Source organism: Phocoena phocoena, chromosome 11, assembly GCF_963924675.1.
Source record: "Phocoena phocoena chromosome 11, mPhoPho1.1, whole genome shotgun sequence".
Lineage (NCBI taxonomy): Eukaryota > Metazoa > Chordata > Mammalia > Artiodactyla > Phocoenidae > Phocoena > Phocoena phocoena.
This window is the reverse complement of record NC_089229.1, coordinates 83,395,014-83,413,007: the sequence shown is the minus strand read 5'-3', so window position 1 is coordinate 83,413,007 and position 17,994 is coordinate 83,395,014. Positions and strand designations below refer to the sequence as shown.

At 34.3% G+C, this 17,994-nt stretch overlaps 1 protein-coding gene across 3 annotated transcripts in view; it reads right to left on the bottom strand.

The window, feature by feature from the left end:
- Positions 1-17,994, bottom strand: part of SOX5 (SRY-box transcription factor 5) — a 401,670-nt gene that overhangs the window by 295,490 nt on the left and 88,186 nt on the right. For all 3 annotated transcript variants that reach the window (XM_065886530.1, XM_065886528.1, XM_065886531.1), the window contains one exon: positions 5,498-5,708. In XM_065886530.1, the coding sequence (XP_065742602.1) occupies positions 5,498-5,708 (211 nt within the window). The remainder of the gene's footprint in view (positions 1-5,497; positions 5,709-17,994) is intronic.

Sequence of the window (17,994 nt, the reverse complement as noted above, 5' to 3'; positions counted from 1 at the left end):
CATGTGTTAATGTGTTAATATTAAACTATTACTGGCAAAATTCCTAATTAGAAAAAACAGTGTAAGTAGTGGTTAAGGGCATGAATTTCAGTTTAAGGTTGACTTCAGTTTGAATGATGACCCGACAGTCACCCTGTGACATATTTAATCACCAGTTTCCTCATCTGAAAATGGAGATAATAAGAAACAGAATATTTAGTTCATGTGTACGGCATTTCCTGAAACTGGAATAGCTATACAAAATAGCCCTGGTTATGAGGTTTATGTAAAGATTAAATAAACTATTTCATATAAAGTACTTAACACTATCATTAACACATGTTATGCACTTAATATATGCAACCAATCGAATACATATCATTTATTCAAGGCCTTGATATAGGAATAATGTATCACATATTATGATATTAAAGCTCGTCATTCTTAACTCCTAAGTCTCATAGTTAAAAAAAACACCTGATAGAGCATAGTTACTACCAAATATAAAACATATGTTACATAGGTCAGACATTTCAAACTGAAAATTCACTATGAACTCTGGCAGGTTCCACATCAGTTAAAGTGTCACTGGACAAATGAGAATCTTCAGCACCAGAACTTTTAAAGTAATGACAGACAAAAATTCTGATGGAGGAAAAAGATACAAACAAAAGTATATAAATATATTTTCTATTTATAACTTTTAAAATATTTTAATTAATTGCTTGAAAAGATAAGCTAGCTCGAATAAAAGAGCCATTTTTTCGTCGGCCCATATGCAAATCTTATCTTCTTTCTAACCATTTTACCTCGGTGGCCTCCTTTTGTACGACACACCATTCTCTTCTAACTTCTGAATTTCTGCTAGTTTGCTGTTGGCAGGGATAAGGTCGGAAATAATACGGACCTTCTATTGAAATCTGCATTCCCCCCCCAATGAGAGGAAGCAAAGGCATGAATATGGCACCCTCATAATGATTTAGCTGGGGCTTAATGAAATTTTCATCACAACCTGCTGTTCATTTTAATGGCCTTTGAAAAACAATGGAAAACATAGCTTGAGGGAAGGAAAGATTTTTCCATAGCAGATATCTGCCAGCTTAACATTTAGGTCCATTCACTCTCTCCCTACTCTCCTCATCCCCATATTACTGCCCTCATCACAGACTATAACACTGTTTTGTACTTTTTCATTAAATTTATTCCTAGGTATTTTATTCTTTTGATGTTATAGTACATCACAGAACTACAGATCATTTGTTTGTACTGTATGTAATGTCACTGTCCTGATGCTTGGCTAATGTCAGGCTTTGGTGTCCATTCTCATGTCTAACCATACCCTTTAATTAGTGGAGTTTTTAATCAGTTTGAGTAATGACCCCAACAGTCACCCTGTGACATATTCAACATCAGTTTCCTCATCTGAAAATAGAGATAATAAGAATCAGAATATTTAGAATGTAACTTCCCACTTGCTGTGGAGCCTTTCACATATCTTCCTAGATATATTTCTCCCTTTTTCTCTTTTTGCAGTTAAAAAAAAATAGAAAGAAATTTCCTTTAACAACTCTATTCCTTTTCTATGATACAATTTTCTGCCGTGTTATTATTTTTTTCTTGGTGATTAAGATCATCACTTTACTCAGATACATAAATTGCTCCTGGCTAATACTCCCAATAGTTGCAGTTACTAAATATTCTTACAAGAGCAAATTTCTTCATCAATAAAAGTGAGTCTAATTTCTCCAAAGAAGACATACAGATGGCCAATAGGCACATGAGAAGATGCTCAACATCACTAATATTAGAGAAATGTAAATCAAAACTACCATGAGGTACCACCTCACACCAATCAGAATGGCCATAATTAGAAAGTCTACAAATAATAAATGCTATAGAGGGTGTGGAGAAAAGGGAACCCTCCATTGGTGGGAATGTGAGTTGGTGCAGCCACTATGGAAAACAGTATGGAGGTTCCTCAAAAAACTAAAAATAGAGTTGCCGTATGGTCCAGCAATCCCACTCCTGTGCATATATCCGGAGAAAATTCTAATTTGAAAAGATATATGCACCTCAATGTTCACAGCAGTGCTATTTAAAATAGCCAAGACATGGAAGCAACCTAAACGTCCACTGACAGACGAATGGATAAAGAAGATGGGGTATAGACATACATACAATGGAATACTACTCAGCTATAGACAAGAATGAAATAATGCCATTTGCAGCAACATGTATGGATCTAGAGATTATCACACTTAGTGAAGTCAGTCAGAAAGAGAAAGACAAATACCATAGGACATCACTTATATGTGGAATCTATAAAATGACACAAATGAACTTATTTGCAAAAGAGAAACAGACTCACAGATACAGAAAACAAACTCACCAAAGGGGAAAGGGGGTGGGAGAGGGGTAATTAGGAGTTTGGGATTATCAGATACAAACTAGTGTACATAAAATAGATAAACAGCAAGGTCTTACTGTGTAGCGCAGGGAGCTATATTCAATATCCTGTGATAAACCATCATGGAAAAGAATATTATAAATAAGCATAACTGAATCCCTTTGCTATACACCAGAAACTAACACATTGTAAATCACCTATACTTCAATTGTAAGTAAGTAAATAAATAAATAACTGTGAGTCTACTTACATTTCTGTGTACTCAAAGCATGTCTAGGAATCTTGTGTACGTAAACATAACACCATCTTAGTTGTTTTGTATTCATACAAAAACTACCTTTCTGGGACTCGGGCTTCTAGATGCTTGGCATGTTCAACCTATATGCCAGTCTTCCATAAAGACTATCTCTGTATTTTCTCAATACCTTTGTATTATTCAATAACAAGTCACTCTTGAGCTGAGCTTTTAATATATTTGTAGGAAGGAAAGTACAAAAAAAAGAGCTGTGGGAAATACAATAATGAAAACAGTCTAATGTCCACATACATAACGATATTTCTTTGTGTCAACTCTTTCTGCCATGGATGCTCTATCTCTGTTCTTTTGCCTGTGTAGCTAATTTTCTCCTAATTCCCAGTACCTCTGAATGTTTCCTGCTAAGCAAATTGGCAAGCACTGTCTCCTGCCCTTTTTCCTGTTAGGAATTATTCGTTTGGCTTCAGCCTGTCATATATTTCCTAATTAAGAGTCTGTGCACCCACTTGGAAGGAAGCTCACATGAAACGCTGAGGGAATACCAAGGTCCTAAAAGAAATGACACCTCAGTAGCAAAGAGCACACTTCATATCCAGATCTTGCTTTCTAACACCATTCTCCAATAAAAGGAACCAGGGCTTCTTAGAGAAATGGTTTATTCTAGGACTGGGAGAAGGAAAGATACAAGATGAATCCGCAGTATCTCATAGTACCAGAAAGTAAACAAGTGTCCAAAAACAAGAAAAAACCCACCATCACAGTGGTACGTCAAAGTGACAATAGAAGGAGCCTCCAATGAACAAAACTGGAACAATGTGACTAACAAAATAAAAAGTTGTATTATAACTCAAAGTATAAAATAAACATCCATGAGTTCATACTGATATAAATAAGTGATTGAATAAGTAAATGACAGAGAAGAGATAAATCTCCAAATAAAGAATAAATACAAATAAATTTCTCGATGATTCACTGTGAAGGATGGGGATCAAGGTCCCCTACTCCTTAAATGTGGGTTGTACACAGCACCTTCCTTCCACAGAGTAAGGTACAGAAAGGGGGCAGGGGGGCTTTACAGTGGAGAAACCCGACAAACACTGTTATCAGCCAGGTGATCAAGGTCAACACCAACATTCATAAATCACATCGTAAGTATGTACTTTTGATGTGATGTGACAAGAATGGTACTTGGTTTCTGTGGTCTTTCTACCCAAACCCACAGTCCCAGTTTAATTATGAGAAAACCACCAGACAAATTCTAATAGAGTGGCATTCTACAATATATCTGAACAGTATTCCTCAAAATTTTCAAGGTTATCAAAAACAAGAACAGGCTGAGAAACTGTTGCAGCCAAAAGGAGCCCAAGGAGACATGAGAACTAAATAGCTAAATGTAATCTGTTATGTGATGGCATCCTAGAAGAGAAAAAGCACACGGTGAAAACTAAAGAAATCTGAATAAACTATGGACTTTAGTTAATAATGCTGTATCACAACATAAAAGATGCAAAATAATTTTAAACGCAGAAAGTTAATCATGCAAAATGAATAGCATATACAAAAATAAAGAAAAAGAAAACTATCATAAAGATGTTATACCAGAAAGCTATGATTCTGGGTGATTTTTATCATCTTCCTTTTAATTTTTCTGTTTTTTAAACAACTCTTATAGTAAGAAAATACTATTTTTACTATCAGAAAAAAATGCAGCACATTAAAAGAAAAAGGTTGTGTGGGTCCTCCTCAAAACTCCATTTTTATCTCCATGAAGATTAGAGCCAAAAAGTCTTTGGCTGACTAGATTATTTCCAAAATCCCTTCCAACTGTAAGATCATGTGAATTACATAAATTTTAACTAAAATCCATGTCCCAGCTATGCATCTGGTAGAGACCCAGAAATATTTAATTACCACATGACTCCAAATACTGGTTAACATACATTTTGCGCCAGATATAATTTACCAGTGTCCTAACAACATTTAAAAATAGTGTTAAATAGTACAAATGCAGTATATTTTTGGTGTAAAGCATGTCTTTTTATGTCACTGTTTTATGTTTGTTTGTTTTACTTTTCCATCCGACTCTGAAATAAATAGGAGGCATGTTCTTGTGTGCAACGTGGCATCCGTGTTTAGGATGGACAGAGGTTTTAAACAGGAGTTAGTAAACATCCGTAATGTAAAGGATGACTATCATTTATTCATAAACTATACAGTTTGCATCAATCGTTTTACTAGTTTGTTTGCTTTCATTTTAAGATGAGTCCATGAGCATTATCACCTGTAGGAGACTATCTGTAACTATTAAAGAGATTTAGAAAATGAAATCTTAAAATAAAGGCATCCTGGAAGTTGAAAAACTGGGAACCTCAGCTGAGCTAACAGTAAGAGAATCAGTACTTTTCAAATACACAATAGTTCTAACCATACTAATTTTAGACTATACAAAAAATAGACCAAATTGTCTAGGCAGTCTAAGATGCATTAATGTATAAAGGTTATAAAATGTAACAAAGTTGTAAAATGGCCCTGGTGGGGAAGCACAAACCAGACTGCACATATCTCGCAGGTAGGCGGTGACTGTCCTGGGCTCTTCTGCCACTTTGTATTCTTGAACCTTAAGTTTTACTCAACCACAACTTACTCGTGTGAAAATAAGGAAGACATCATAACAAAAATTAATGATTTATAAAATTGGGGTTAGACGTATAAATATGTTTCTTAAAAAAAAAATACTATGCATCTTCATTGCATTCGGTTTCTTCCAATTTAACCTTGAGAGTGCGTCAGAAAAGGGAGCTAGAAGTTAAAATCAAACCATTAAAATCAGGTTTGTTTTCTTTTCCATCCTTTACCTTCTGGCTCATTTTTGATGAGCTCTTCCATCTTCCTCTGCTTCAAGGTGTCAACAACATCAGCTAAGCTGCCTTTGCGTCGCTCAGGAGTCCCCAGGGCTGTACTAGACAAGGACTCGCCACTCTGTCGCCCACCTTCTTCTGCCTTCTGAGGTGAGGTAGATGAGTTGTGTGGGGCAAATGAAGACATAACTTTATTGCCATCAACTTCCTGAAAGAGAAAGCAAAAGAAAAAAAAATATATATATATATTTGTTTAAAATTCAGTAAGCTTTTTAATTTTAATTGGTTACATGGCTTATTCAGCTGCAACGGTGAAAAATGTCACTCTGCAAGAGCAAAAGGAATAAAGAAATTTCAAAAAAGAATACATTAACTTTACAGGTTGACACTAGAGTGAGACAAAGATCAATTCATAGGAGAAGTAAAAATAAGAAGATTCTCTCCCTTAGACTGAGTTCAAACGGCAACGCAGCCTTTCTACAAAGCCTATATTGATTAGTTTTGTCTATTTTTGGCTTTTGTTTGAAAGTCTTAGATTTTCCTACGAACATTAAATGTAGTGGTCATCTGTAATAAACCTTCTCATGATATTATAATGTTTAAACAAATAACATTCCAAATATTTAATTTGCTTTTTAATTTTAAGCAGCTGCCTGTTCTTTATGGTACTCCTAATTAAAGGAGGGTCCTCTTTTAGTTCTCCACCTTCCTCTCATGCTTTTAAGAAGACATCAGCCACCCAAGTTATTCTGATATCAGAGAAGTACACTGTAAGTTCATGTCTGCTTATGCAGAAGGTATTTCCAATTCCATTTGTTATCTGAAGCACTGTTTCTGACGATACTCTTTGCTGTTTTGCACTTTAAGCCTCATTTGTCCTGAAAAATAAAGTTTCTTGCAGACTTTGCCTCTTCATAATTGTGTACATGTATGAAAAGAACTTATTCTATAATTCTAAAAGGTAAACATACTTCTGGTCTTCCTTTTGGCATTATTTTCCCCATAATTTCTAGTAGAACTTCGGCAATTTGTGTAATATCAGGGGTATATTTTGTATAAGCAGCACTAAATTGTTTTTTCAGAACTTTTCAAGAGAAATGATATTGAAATGACAAAGAAAAATTTATTTTCTTAAAGGTTTTCCTTGTATAATCTCTTACCTCCATAATCCTTTGACTTGCCACAAAGCAGAGCTTTTCTTAAAAATAAATCCGTATCCTAACATCTTTGAGGAGGTTAGTCTCCCCCAGGTTTATTTCTTAATTCTACAGCATTAAAAGTTTCCAATAAAATATATATGAGCGTGTGCATATTTAATATTCAGTATAATAGCTTATGCCCATGTTTACACATTTGTCCTCTATTTAAGACATGAGGATCTGTTGACCCCAGAAAAATGACAAATCGCATTGATTTGATATTTAATCTTTAAAAAATAATGCTAGTATTTTTGACTAGATTAAAAATACTTGATAAAACTGTCATTCTAATTGTTTAAAATATATGAAAAATAGAGATGTCAACACAAATATAATCATAACCTGTTCATATGATTTTTGTCAATGGATATCAGTGAGTACAGGGACATTAGCTATGGTATAAACATCAGTTTGTTGGGCGGGATCGAGTCAATGTGGGAAAAGCAAAAGTAAAAAATGTGTGCGAAAAGAATTTTCAGAATAATTCTAAACCCCAACTGGTTTCCATTTCCTAAAAACAGAATATGCCTCTTACAATCACTGTTTCTTGATTGAACGCTCTATAGACAATACTTTCATAGATGACTCTTAGCTTATAAGGTACTTGAATTTAGAAATCAATATGCATAATGTAATAATTATAAGCCCCTGCAGACTAAGTGAAAGTACACTTTTGTAATTATTTATTTAAAACCGACACATAAATACAAGCAAACACTTAAACACAGATACATACACACACAGACACCTCTGAAAGGGGCAATCACAAATTCATTCAGTAAACTAAGGAATGTTTTTATGAATGACCCATAATAAACATTAGCTCAGTTTAATGTGCAAACCAGAATACAGCAAAACTGTTGTATTTATTTTCCACAGATCTTTCTTCTCCTTTATTTCCAAGGTCAAAAGCAGAAACATCCCAAATTTAGCTTCACTTTAAACATTTATATTTTATACTCTGTTTTTACATTATATGATGATATACTTTACAAATAAGAATTTGGCAACTGAGCTTGGCTTGCCATAAGTGAAAATTACACACATTTTTCTGTAGCATCATCTGTACAGAGAATGACACCCAAATTATATGCAATGAAGTCTATTAAAATATCCGAAAAAATTTCAAATTAAAGTAAAATAAAATAATATCCCATTTTGCATCTCTCTAATTTTCTACACCTTGCAAAGAGAAAGGATATATTGTGAAGAGTTTAACGTATTTCACAAGAATTCTAAACTCAGTTACCACAGCAATATAAAAATAAATTAATTAGCATTACTTTTATTTCAAGCAGGAATATTTATCTTATCGCTGTTTCACTTGTCTGGTTACATTTCAGCCTCTGGCAGTGTTAATCCCTTTAACAGTTTTATGTAGTTAACAGATGTTTCAGTGTGGGGGCTCCACTGTCCATCTGCATGGCCAATGGCCTGTTATGTAGTGCTGGCACAGTCTTCCGTCAACGAAGTCCTATGGTTTTCAGTTTCTTCCCTGGGACTGCATTTACCATCCCTGAAATAATGACTGCACATTTCCGTTCATTTTCCTGGGAGCTGAACGTTCAAAGAGTCCGCTAACAAATGTGGCAGTGGTCCAGGCCAGCGATATATATTTAATTAAGTTTTGTGAACTCTAAGAACAAGCTTCAGTATTTTGCAGAAGAGCTCTTGGAACTGTGATGTGTAACTTTTAAAGTCTAACGATAAAAGCGTGTTCCAAACTTTTAGAATGAGGTTAATAATCTCCGGTATACTTTTTTTTTTGGCCACGCCACACAGCATGTGGGATCTTAGTTCCCCAACCAGGGGTCAAACCCAATGCCCCCTGCAGTGGAAGTGCAGAGTCTTAACCACTGGACCGCCAGGGAAGTCCGTTATTCTTGAACAAGCTTTACCTCACCTTGCTCTCTCTGTCACCTTTGCAACCATGAGATAAAGGAAGGGGTCTGCCTAATGTATCCATGTATCTACCCTCATCAAAATATCTTTTTAAAAATGCATTCTTATTAATTCTATAGATAGTATTTTTCTATGAACACCTTAATGTTCAAATTTTAGATAATTTGGTGACTAAGAAGAATTAATTCATTTGAATAAAAGAGATAATATGCGACTCAATCAAATATGTATCTTCCTTTTATTGCCCAAATGACATTTTATTCTTGACTTCTAGACTCGAGAAATACATCATCATGTGTATTTTTCGGTCCTATAAACTGAAATTAAATCCACACAGGGTAGTAAAAACACTACATTTAATAGTCAGTCTATCAGACTATAATCACTAAGAATGATAGACAATATTTATTGAATATTTACTTTGTGTCAGGTGCTGTTTAAACTGCCATATATGCGTTAACTCAGTTAATTCTCATGACAAGCCTAATTATGATTTGCACTTCAGAGATGGAGAAACTGAGGCACACAGACTGAAGTAAATGCCTGAGATCATATGACTAATAAAACATAAAGTAGATAATCAACTCCATTCTCTTGGCTTCCAGAGCCCTGGTTCTCAACCACAGTGCTAATACTACCCTACTCTTAAAAGACAAAAAACAAACAAACCCCCAAAAAACCTTTAACTATGTCTATATCTATCAATGATATGGGTGAACAAGATATGCTTCTTCTTAATAATTAAGTATGAAAAGGAGAGGCTTTCACCCCAATATGTTCAACTCTTAAAGAAGTGATGTAAATGTCCTGAAATTAATTAACCCAGCAGTATTGTAGGCTTATAAAGCTCTCTCCATTCAAATACACATTGGTTTATACTATATTCCACAAAAATGAACCTTATGGTTTAAATAGTTGTATAAACCAAACATATACATTTGAGGTCTAAGTGGCTAATCAAAATAATGGTGCTCAGTAGTTTATGATTTTTTGTCTATCTTTATAGAATGTGTGGCCACCTCTAGCATTCTTTCTAGTTCAATAAAGTTTTGAGCTTAGAAGAAACAGTACAGAAGATTTGGACTGTCTTTAAATTCTCATTAATGCAAGTTCATTAATTTTGGTATTGCATAGACACAGCACAAAATGAACTACAGATCCACAGAGAAAGTGCTTTGGTGCCAAACAAGTTTTGACATGGTCATGTTCTTCCAGCAACAGGCACGGGATGTAATGTCCAGCACGGTAACCATAGTTAATAATTTTATAGTCTCTATCTGAAAGTTGCTAAGAGAGTAAATCTTAAAAGTTCTCATCACAACAGAAAAAAAATTCGTAACTCAGGCGATGGGTGTTAATTAGGCTTACTGTGGTGATCATTTTGCAATATATACCAATAGCAAGTCACTGTGCTGTACACCTGAAACCAATATAATGTTATATGTCAATTATATCTGAATTTTTAAAAGCTATATTATGTAGCTATTCCTTAAATTCTTTAAAAATTGGATAAAAATATGTTATCACAAATATCCATTTTGAAACTAAATTGCACTACCTGTAACCTATTCTGTCAAACTAGGAGATGCCAAATTTCATTTAGTAATAGAAAAAAATACACAATGATTGTGTAAAAACTATTTTTAATTTTTTTTGGTTAAAATAATTTTTCATTATACTTCTGCATGAAACCTCAAACCACTAACGCTTACTCCTTTTGGATTATAGATCTCTTGATGTAGCTAGAGATGCCCTCCAAAACTCAAATGTACATGCATACAGGCAAACACTCATGCAATTGCACACATAATTAATTTTACATATAATTTTAGAGAGTTCATTTTCTACTCTCATAGTTCCAATTATGAACTTCCTCAATGAAATCCCCTAGTAACTCCTATAAACCCTGGGTTCCAGGTTAAGAAGCTCTGACCGAAATGTGAAAAGGACTATAAACTCATTAATATATACAATTAGATGATTTCAAAGTGATCAGTTATTATATGTAAAAAGAGCCTCAAACTATAGATTTTATTGATGTTTTATTCAGATAAACATAGAAGCATGTATGTCAATAACTTGAAATTTTACTCTTCCTAAGATAAACATTTAGACAGAGATCAATATTTTAATTATAAAGAATAATAAACACATTGAAGAAAACAGTACATTACTAAGGGCAATCATTGTCTTCTTACTCAGAAATTACTTTGTGATAATGCACATATAAATCTGAAATGGAAGGCAGAACAAATTGTTACCTTTTATAAATGAATGTTACCGTTTTGAGAAGTCATATCAGTTAAATTTCAAATAGGAATTTTCCTGAAAGGAGGATGTAAACATATGAGGAAGGATACATGAGGCAAAACCCAACACCTCAAAAAGCTCACTGGGGAACACTAAGAGTCTTTCTTTGATTAACATGATCAAATTCAATATTCTGGGAACAGGATATGGTCAGTTCCCAAGATTTATACAACAAGAGTCAACACTTATAGGCAGATCTCTGAAGGGTGTCTATTATGGTTGTGATTACTGTTGGTGTTAACGTTGTCGGATTTAAAATCTTTTCTAAACTTTTCCTAAAAAAGAGCTGTCTAATGCATACTTAGATTCACTGATTTAAATAAATGAAAAATTGACAGAGACAGTTTTGCTTGAGTTACTGTCAGTCATCTATAGACAGAGCTCATCACAACTGTTCACCTTTCTATATTGGAAAAAGCCACCAATAAAACATTTGTAAAACTTACTGAGTTTTATAAGATCAACAATTCTTAGTGTTTAAATGACTACAAGGTAAACTAATTGAAATTCCAGATATTAGATGAGTGGTTCATAAATCTGTCTAGGGATGGGACCAGCAAGTTACGTATATGCGTTTTTTTTTAAAGCTCCCTAGGGGTGTGTGTGTTAGACTTGGCTGTACCGGCCTACTCTAGATCACTTGCAACGTAGTCATAGGAATCCAAAGTCAGCTTTTAAGGAAAGATTATATTTTATATATTTCAATATTTTATGAGATTATAGAAATTCCCTGAAAATTAGTGCTCTAAATCCTTACAATCATTTAATCATCACAAAAAATGGGTAGAAATTCCATAATACTCAAATATGTACTGTACATTTTTTATTCTATGATCTATGGAAAGTTCCATATTCCATACCCTGCTCAGTTCTAATTTTTTTTTTTTTTTTTTTTGTGGTATGCGGGCCTCTCACTGTTGTGGCCTCTCCCGTTGCGGAGCACAGGCTCCGGACGTGCAGGCTCAGCGGCCATGGCTCACGGGCCTAGCCGCTCCGCGGCATGTGGGATCCTCCCGGACCGGGGCACGAACCCGCGTCCCCTGCACTGGCAGGCGGATTCCCAACCACTGCGCCACCAGGGAAGCCCTGACAACTTTTTTTAATAGCCATTTTGGCACATACTGAAACAGGCGTAGGTTTGCTGGTTTCATACTAACTGTATAGATTAAAGAATCTGAGATTCATGTCAACACAGCATTGTGGAAATAGATTATTTTCAGAAATCTACTAAAATTTGGTTTGAACTTATTAATAGTTTAATCTCATTTATAATATAAAATAAAACAATGATAGTATGTTTCCTTTGTGTTTTTAAACCAATGTCATATTTGCCATCTAATTTAATTCCAGTGAGTGAAACAGAAATTTAAAGGCAAATTTTCTGATTTAATAAGAGATTGTACAAACAGGAAAAACAGTTTTGGAAAATATCTTCATTTGCATGTGGGTGCTACACGGGCAGAAGTGTCTAATGGTTGTTTTTTCAGAACCGCATTCACTAAGAATCTCAGAAATGCTGCATTCAAGAATAAAACGTATGTTTTCATGTGCTCTCAAAACCACTTAATAAGCAAAAGTGGCATTTAGAGAATTCTAATACATTAACTAATAGAACCTGTAAAACAAAGAAAATTTTGTGCTGTGACAGCCTCATCTTCCTGCTGATTTGTGTGCTGTATCTTACTTCTGTTTGAACATCTAGCAAAAACACTTTAAGACATTTGATGATCGCTTCCCTGCAGGCCCAAAGGTCAACAATAAGATGTTTCTAAACAAAAATTAGACTACACGTCAAAACACTCCCATTTAACACTAGCATTGTGGATTATATAATAATATTTTAAGAAGTAAAGAAAAACTAGCCACTAATTATATATAATAATTCACCTGTCATTTTCCTAAGAAGGCTTCAGAACATTTCTACTGTAGTTGTTAATAAACTTAACTAAATACCTATTCACTCTGAGTCTGAAGAAAGAAATGATACTTGAGGAATTCCTCAAATTGTGATCTGTTTGGGAACTGAATTCTTTTTATCCCACAGAGCGGTGAGTACAGTTTCTCATACAGAACAGATGTTGGTAAAGTTAGTAAGCTAAGTGTTTGCTAGCATCATTTATAACTGGAAACTGACTACATGTTCTGTCATAAGTGAAATAAACTGTGACACCCCCCCCACCCCACCCTATGCAGTAAAATATGATGTCAGCAAAGCAGCAATGGTGAAGCAAACTGGAGTCAGGAGTCAGAATGTTGGGCTCACATCCAGGGTCTGTCATTTATTCATGTGGGACAAGCTATCCCAACATTTCAAAACTCAGTTTCTTCATCTAAAAGTGGGATAATAAATGATAAGTAATTCATATGTGCTATGATATAGTACCAGATCTCCAGAATTTAGCAGTAATACTTTTTGAAGAATAAGAAGTACTTCATTCACTCAATTTTCTCTTTCATTCGTGTAATAAAAAGATTTTGAGTGCTAACTTGTGAGGCAGCATAATGACGTTCACAGTTAAGGGCAGAGAATCTGAAGCCAAACAGATGTGGTTTAAATCCCGGTTCCACATTCACTAGCTGTGTGACCCTAAGTTATTTAATCTTCCTATGCCTACGTTTCTTCAACTGTAAAATGGGGATAATACTGTCATCTACCTCATTGGGTTGTTAGTGGATTATAAATTACAAAATAATGAGTTGTATTAGTTAAGGGATTATATGAGTTAATATATGCGTTACAAATTACAAAACTCATAAAATGGTAACTGAGAAGTGGCAAGAACTACATATTTGTTAAAATGAGAATGCTTCAGCCCATCGTATTAGGAGATAACAATGAACAAAACACAGAATATATAAAAACAAATAAAGAAAAAGCCAGGCCCTTTAACAGGAAAGTGAAGAAGAGGAGACAAAGCCCTTCCCCTACCCACTCCACCAAAAAATGAAAATGCATATACAAGTAGTTTCATAGCTCTTTCTGCTGAAACCAAACTGCACCCATGGAATCACTTTTTTAAAGAATAATTTAAATTTGTTTTCAGGTGGCCCATTTTTGAGGATAGCCTAATACAAACTTTTTTTAAGGAAAAAAAAATAGCTCACAAAATGTCATGTGACATGAGTGTGCTTATATCTCTGTTGCATACGCAATTATTTCACAGTTTCATGGTTCTTTACAAAGTGATAACTCTGGAAAATGATCAAAGAAAGCATGTTCAATTACTCCTCATTACGAAATAAAACTTTTTAAAGTCAAAGTCCGAAAAAAATTAGAGTAATGAATTATTTTTCATAAATACATGACACCAATTACTTATTATGCCATATTTCTACTTCTCTTTCATAGTTCCCTTTCTTCTTGTGAGATATATCAAAATTTTTCTTCAGGAGAACATTAGCACCACTAGATTCTCTTGCAAGCAAATTTTTAGGTTTCTTTACACTATAAATACAGAACAACAGCAGTAATATGAGGGAAGAGAGATCAAGTACTGACTCTCTTTCGGCCAGCTTCCCTCCTCTGTGCTCCATTCACGCCTGAATACAGCCCCTCACCAGCAGTGTCTCCTCACAGGATCAGGCTGATTTCATAGCGCAATGTCAGTCAAATGTGATGTCATTACACTAATCCCATCTTCCTATTTTTAAAAAAAGTTACAGAGCTATTTTTCTATATTAATTATGACTTTCAATAGAGCACTCTGTATATAGCAAAAGCAGGACTTTTTCTTTGAAAGGGACCTTCAGCATGAATTGACATTAAGCAGTGGTTTGAGATACAAGAAGCACAAGCTTCAGTTCTCATGATTTTTTTTTTTTGCAGTTAATATGAGTAATGCTATATAAAATATTGTAGTCTTATAGTTTTGAAGACTTTTAATAATATTTCTAAACTATTAGGCATTTTTCTGACCACATATACAAAATCTGTTTAAATTCACAAATGTTTCAGTAAAAATATAGCTGCCACTCTTGGAGTTCTTAAAAGGCCCTGTTCTAAAAGTCTTTGGATATTACATTCAATAATTCTCAGAGAAACTGCGTAAAGAATGTTATATTCCTATTTAACAGATGGGGAAATTAAGCTCCTAAGAGTAATTTACCCAAGGTAAGAGTAGGAAATGGTAAATTGAGGCATTAAACTCAAGATCATCTAACTTTAAAATCCATGCTGGTCATCATTAAGTTATACGGCCTTCCTCAACTGATTCAGGTTCTGTAAGAGATGCTAAAGGTATAAAAAAATCAAGCTGGTTCGCTCTCCTCAGGGTTGAAAATTAAATTTGCAAGTCATTTAAAATACACAGGAAACAATAAGTAATCATAACAACTATAATAAATACTAAATTGTATAGCAGCAAATTATACATGCACAAGAAATTTAAAGAGAGACCACTGGAAATCAAAGGAAGGTAGAAACTTCTTTAACATACCACTTAGCAGCACACTGTTTTGGGATCATTTATTTAATTTTCTTTCTATACCATATATGAAGGCAGGGAATGTGTCTGATTATTCACCAGGCACCCCAGACCCTATTATTAGTGTTTAATAAATACATATTAAGTGAATTTATTAAATCTTTATGTATAGGTAGTCTTTTGATCTAACTCTAGAAAGAATAGGTATAGAGGAAAAGATGTAGACTGTTGCTTCCCAGAAGCATCATCCAGAAAATTTTATAGGGTAAACACACACACACACACACACACACACACGTGCGAGAAGGTAGTGGCTTAACCCAAAGAAATGGAGAATAATACATGAGAATGATTATACTTCCACAGTAGGGTTATTTTACGAAGGGTCATGAAAGTCCAGTAGAATTATTTACCTTTGACCTGACAGACAAAGGAGAACTATTCTAGATTCTATACTGAGTGTTAACTCTCAAAGTAATTTGCTAGGAAGATCAGTCTAGCAGTGGTATGGAGAATGGTTTGGGTAGAAGAGAAAGTAAAGATCTCCACCGAATAGGAAACTGTTACCGTGCCACATATGTGATGATAAAAAGCTTTCTGCTAAATTGTAGTTGTGAGAGTTGAAAAGAACCATCAAATCCTAGAGACAATTTGCAGCAGATAATGACAAAATTAGATAATTTGAAAATAAGGAGGAAGGAGTCACAGTAAATACAGTTGTTGCTTGGGAGGTTGAAATAATGATTACAGTATTGACAGAAACAGAATGGTTAGCAAACAGAGATGACTGTTAGAATAGAATCAGTATATGTAAAAAAAATTAATAAATTCAATATAACTAAATTAGTTTATAACTTGAGCATTAGCCCTAACTTTTGACCCCAGCACTGTAATAGATGCCATAAAATCTCCCTCAGGTCTCAAGTGATGGGTTTACCATTTGAGATCTTTTTTTTCTCTTTTTTAGCCGCACCGCGTGGCTTGTGGGATCTTAGCTCCCCAACCAGGGATCGAACCCACACCCTTGGCAATGAAAGCGCAGAGTCTTAACCACTGGACCGCCAGGGAATTCTCTCTTTGAGATCTTTAAATCTGTATGTGGAACATCCAAATGTAGATGCACCTTGAAAGACAATGTTCAGGTTATAAAAATAAAGGTAGTAAAATGATGAGTTATGAACCATTATTTTCATAAGTGAATGGTTAAATACACTTTAGTTCATGAACTCTCAGAAAGCGTCCACACAGGGAGAAGAGCAATGGCCTAGTGCTCTTCACGTATGTCTAAAAATGGCAGTTATAAGTGAGTATCACCTTCTCCTTCAGGGACTCGGGTTTACCATGTACATTTTTGAAATTTTATTGTTATTCATAATTCGATACTGAAAGATGAACAACACTTTTCTAAAGAAAAACAGGTACATGGAAACAATAATGAGCACCTATAGAATATGCAAAACAGAGAAATTAGAATAAAAAAGTCAGAATAAGGATTTTTCCGTATTACTTTAGGAAGGAAGACTAAAGTTTGACAAAAAGATAGCACTGTAAAGATAAGGAGAAAATTGGAAACTGACAAATCTTTCCCTTATTTACAATGAATGGACTCTCAGAATGCTGAGTTCTTGGTACCGTATGTTCAATCTCCAAAATTCTTGCCATATAGATGTTAAAATGAGGGGAAAATAAAAATGAAACCATCAACAACAAAAAAGTTCTGCCAAAAAAAAAAAAAAAAAAGTTCTGCAGAAATTTACTGCTGTGATTGCTTCATTGAGTTGTGGTCACAGGTATAAATTACAAGTGATGGTGTTTTTGCTCCATTAATAAATTATTCTACCAAGGGAACTTGTTGGGATATATGTATAAAAAATGAAATTGTATTATACCAAATCCTAGAGAGTATAAAGAGGAGGTAAGTAATTTTGGATTTTGGACAGATGCATTCTCTTTTACAATTCTACTTGAATTCCTGACTTCTGAACATCCCTGGATATTTCTGATATCCCAAGTGATTCCAGTTTGATGCTCAATAACCCACAAAAATCAATCCACAATAATGGCATATATTCTTTATATTCCCCATACCGAGAAAATATAAGTTTTATTTGTGTTACAAAGCTACATTGTTTGAATAATAGAGTTCGATTTAAATAGTCATCCTCTTTAAGCCTGAAATTTATTAGTCTCAGGATGGGAACCAACCAGGTATTGCTATGCTTACCAACTCTGAGATTATACAAACAGTAGCTTCTTACAAAAGTCCTTTGGCTATCCATTCATTACACTTAGCAACATCAAACAGGGAAAGATAATTTAAAAGCTCCTATTGAGCACCCAGAGACCTTGAACATAGACAGGGGGTGAACACAAAGAGAGAATATTTGGTTACAAGAGTCACACTTCATCTCTTTAATTAATTTTTTTACAGTACATTTTTGGTGTTTCCATTATTCTTCTTCTACTCCCTTGGTTCTAACAGAAAGAAGTATACACATACATGTATATATTTCATTAACAGGAAATAAAAGGGTTGTCTTTAGTTAAGATGTTTCCATTCACAGAGACTACACATTTAAAAAATAAATTGCCTGAATAAATTCAATTATCTAGAGGAGCAAAGGAAATCACATGCAAATGACATTATACACAGAGGCCA